The sequence below is a fragment of the Anas platyrhynchos genome, chromosome 3 (genome assembly GCF_047663525.1).
Source record: "Anas platyrhynchos isolate ZD024472 breed Pekin duck chromosome 3, IASCAAS_PekinDuck_T2T, whole genome shotgun sequence".
In the NCBI taxonomy this organism is placed as follows: Eukaryota; Metazoa; Chordata; class Aves; order Anseriformes; family Anatidae; genus Anas; species Anas platyrhynchos.
In genome coordinates this window covers 121,233,040-121,237,352 of record NC_092589.1, presented here as the reverse complement: position 1 = coordinate 121,237,352, position 4,313 = coordinate 121,233,040, and the positions used below count along the sequence as shown (strand labels likewise).

The following is a 4,313-nucleotide window of genomic DNA, read 5'->3' as shown; positions in this document are numbered from 1 at the left end:
GTCGGGCCGGGCCGGGTTGGGCCGGGGGAGGCCGGGGGGTCGGGGTGCGGCGGCGCCTGAGGCTGTGTGTGTCCCGCAGGACGGCACTGCGCGGGTGACCTGCATGGCCTGGTCGGCCAACAGCGGCCGCTTCGCCGTGTGCACCGCAGACCGGGTGGTGCTGCTGTACGACGAGCACGGCGAGCGGCGTGACAAGTTCTCCACCAAGCCCGCCGACGCCAAGGTGAGGGCCCCGGGACCGGGCTGCTGCCAGCAGGGCCTGCCGTAGCTGGTTGGTGCACATGCAGCCGGGGCGTGCCAGCCTTCCCCCGTGTCTCAAGCTGCCTTCCTCCACAGTATGGGAGGAAGAGCTACGTGGTCAAAGGCATGGCATTCTCCCCGGACTCCACCAAAATCGCCATTGGCCAAACGGACAACATTGTCTATGTCTACAGGATCGGAGAGGAGTGGTGAGTCTGGTGGCAGAGTGACCATTGCTGCACCTTTGAGAAGGGAGCGGTGCTCTCCCTCCTTTCCATGTAGTACGCTTTCTGGGTGCTGGTGCGGGTGTGCATCCAGGCCTGGTCCTCAGTGTAGTATGTGCCGCGGTGCGTATCATCTAACCTGCAATTAATCGCTCAGATAGCAACCGATAGGGTTTCCTTGAACAGTCTTTGTGGACCCAGGTGGGAGCATGTGCCAGCTTCTGTGGGGCTATGGGGCAAAATGAAAGTGCTGTTTCACAGATGTGTATATGAGGCACATGGCTGCGTCACTTCAGCGTCATTTGCTTGTATATGTTGTTCTTAAGCTGCTCAGAAAGGTATGTCACCAAAATTTTGTAAGCTCGGATAATTCCCATATTTTCCAATATCGTTAGTCTTGGAAAATGTAGAACTTTTTTTTTTTTTAATATTCTGCCTAAAGTTGGCTTGTAGGTAGACCACCAGCATATAAAACTTAACTCACTTGTGTTTGACAATATTAAAATGAACTGAATACAAACAGTAGGGTATCTAGAATGGGCAGTTTTACCAGGTTCACCGATAGTCATTTTTGTCTGCTTTTGTCTGCCTTTTTCTGCAGGGGTGACAAGAAGGTGATATGCAACAAGTTCATCCAAATGGTGAGACTTAGACTCCTGTTTAACTCCATTTTCTGAAGTAGCTGTAGGATAAAAATAATTGTATGTCACTTTGTGCATACTCAGAGACATGCTCATAGGAGGGCCATCCACCATCTTTGGTGGATGGCCATCCACCATCTCAGTGCTGGCTGCAGAAGGGGAATGAATATAGTTCTATTGCACTGACAGTAAGGGAAGAAAGCTGTTGGTCAGCCTTTGTTTCTCTGTGGTTGACCTGCTGCACTGAGTGATCATGACACTGGAAGAGTGTTAAGAATGAGGAAAACAGGGCAAGAAGGGCTTGGTATCCACTTATCCCTTTCTTGAACATTACAGTTATACCAGATATGGATATTAGTAGTCTCACTGGAGAGTCCTTTCACTGTTCATTGCTTGCTGCTTCAGTATGCTGGCAATGACTAGCACTGCTTCCTGTCCCTCTGACTCTCCTTTGCTGCAGCACCTAGCTAGCAGCCTGATGGGAGGCTGCTTGTCTCTTGCAAGGCTTAGATGTTGCACACAGCATATGTACAGTTTTTGTATTTTAATTTAGTTGTTCATTTCTATTTTCTTTCACTCTCTCATTTATCCTATGCCTTTTTTTTTTACCATTTCTATCATAATGAATCTTTTATTTTTCTAGTGCTATCTGTGTGGTTTCTTATAATTCTTTCCTTGATGGGGGTAGATTTTCCACTGTAGATGAATTCTCCGCTGTAGATTCTCCACTGTAGCTGAATATTTATATTTACATTTTTTTGGTACATTCAGTCAATATGGGAGATCATCTATTTGGCCCTTTCCCTCACCTGCAATTTGCAAAACCTGCTGGGCACTCTTGTGCATATTGTGAATACAGTGACACTGTTCTGCTCTGCTGACAAGCAAGGCATCCTGCTAGAGGGTCAGGATCTCAAGAGTACCTGCAAGTTTGACTTCCTTACACTAGTAGCTGAGCTTGTTACCACTTTGTAAAGCTTGTTGCTAAGTTTCAACTAGGCTGCTTGTGACTGTTAGACTGAAAATAATGGTTGGGAAATGATGAGGGAAATAAGTGGATGTCTGGGAAACAGGAAGAGTAAAAGATGCATCTTGTTGATTGGTTGGACATGTAAGTTATGAGCAACTTGGGCATCCAGGGACATTTAGGTATCTGATAGTTGTGTTTGCTGACATGAATGGTAAGAGTGGGGAAGAGTAAGTGAGATGAACAAATGAGAGTGTATATATATATCTAAAGCAGGCTCAGATTCTTAAAATGGAACAGATACGCATATGAAGCTGGTGCTAGTGGCACAATGCCAAACTTTGACTGAAATTTTTCAATTTAAATGTAAAGTGGCTTCATTAACTCTTTTGGCTTTCTCTTACAGTTAGGTTTCATGCTGACCCCCATACCTCCGATTTTAAAATTCCCTTTGATATAGATTTAATGAATCTTTCTGCCTGACCTATGTGGTAGCATTGGATAGTCATTTTGCTTGTAAATGAAAAGATACACGTAAGCACTACTTGTGATTCAGCAAATGAAGATCCAAAGTACAGATATTCTCATATCTGTTATGAAATCAGCAGAGTAAAATTATTTTTCTGATTTATATTTGTTGTTGCAAAAAAGTATTTTAAAATAGCTGTGATTTTATACATTTATTCATTTATACATTTCGAACATAACATCTGGAAAACCACACATAATCAAAGAGCAGTCCCCTCAGAAGAGCACTGATACTGAACAACATCATATAAATTTGATGCCCTGTTTAAGCTCTTCTCAGCCTCTTACTCTACCCCAGCTCACTGTTACCTAATTCAAGTTTCAGTATGGAGGGCCTTAATCCCACTTTAAAGTCCATCACAGTGCTCCCATCTCTTCTCTTTCTTGGACTTGAGAGGTCTCATTCCTGAGCTGTCTTATGTAGCAAGCAATGGGGCAAGAAGCTTTGTAAGTATAGTGGAGCTCTTATCTCTCTTTTTAATTTCTCCTTGGCAGAGTGCTGTGACCTGCTTATTGTGGCCAGCGGAGAATATCATTGTCTTTGGTCTTGCTGAAGGAAAGGTAGAGAAACTTACTTTCCTGATACTCTTTTCCATGTAGGGGCTATGAGAGCCTGCCTGCACCTAGGGTGCAGGGGAAGAACCATTATTCTGTGGTCTTAGGGCACCCATCAGCAACAGAGGGATTACTCCAGTGGCTTAAATTTTCTGGTTTTGGTTCCCAGTTCTTGGAGGTTCTATTGGATCCTTTGGTCCTTTTCCTGAGCCTCCCTAAAAATGTGGAAGTCTGACACCTTCCACTCCCTTCTGGTTGAAGGTGTTCCTGCCAATGTCAGGGTGGTTGGAATTAGATGATCTTTAAGGTCCCTTTCAACCCAAACCATTCTATGATTCTATGACTGCAGCTCCAAGTTTCCCATTTGCTCTCCAACCTACCAGAAAGCAATGAGCTTTCTATTTCTGTTGCTGGTTATAGACTGGAAAACATACGGGGACATTATACTGCGGGATATCCATGATTCTGTTTGGGAACAGAAGCAATATTGATCAGATTCTCTTTCTCAGGTTCGTGTAGCAAATACAAAGAACAATAAGTCTTCCACCATTTATGGGACAGATTCCTATGTGGTCTCTCTAACTTCCAAGTGAGTATGGCATTGCTTTAGGCTACACTGCTTTACCTCAGCCTCCTACCTAGCTATTGGCCCTGGCAGAACTTGTGGCAGTATGGGAGGTTGTTAGAATGTCTTTCTGCTGTCAGTTCTTGTCAAGATGATAACATTCAGTGCTTTCCAAAAGTAATTTCTTCCTAAAATCTGACACCTGGCCACTCCACACTAGTCCATCCAGTTTGGCTGTCCCCAAACACATTTCAGGATGTAAGTGCCTGTAAGATACGTATGTTGATTTATTTGAATTCATGACTTGATAAAGATTAAAGTTGTCAACTTCATTAGATAATTACTAATAGCAGTCAGGTTTAAGGACTAAAAAATAGAAAATGTTCTGTCATATTAAATTGTGACAAGTTTATAATTAGAAAAATAATCATAAAGTACCGTTCTGAATTATTTTGATTAATTTTCATTTTAAGTACTTTAGTATCATTTACCTAAAATATTTAAGATATGTCATCGTCCTAGCAGTAGAATTTTTGATAAATGGTGTTATTCTGTTTTCTGAGTGCTGAACAATAAAGCTAGTCTCTGACTTC

General features: G+C 43.1%; 1 protein-coding gene across 2 annotated transcripts in view; it reads left to right on the top strand.

The window, feature by feature from the left end:
• The window catches only part of IFT172 (intraflagellar transport 172), a 39,562-nt gene that overhangs the window by 210 nt on the left and 35,039 nt on the right, over positions 1–4,313 (top strand). For both annotated transcript variants that reach the window (XM_027455521.3, XM_027455520.3), the window contains exons 2-6: positions 80–223; positions 337–449; positions 1,066–1,105; positions 3,096–3,161; positions 3,665–3,744. In XM_027455521.3, the coding sequence (XP_027311322.3) occupies positions 80–223; positions 337–449; positions 1,066–1,105; positions 3,096–3,161; positions 3,665–3,744 (443 nt within the window). The remainder of the gene's footprint in view (positions 1–79; positions 224–336; positions 450–1,065; positions 1,106–3,095; positions 3,162–3,664; positions 3,745–4,313) is intronic.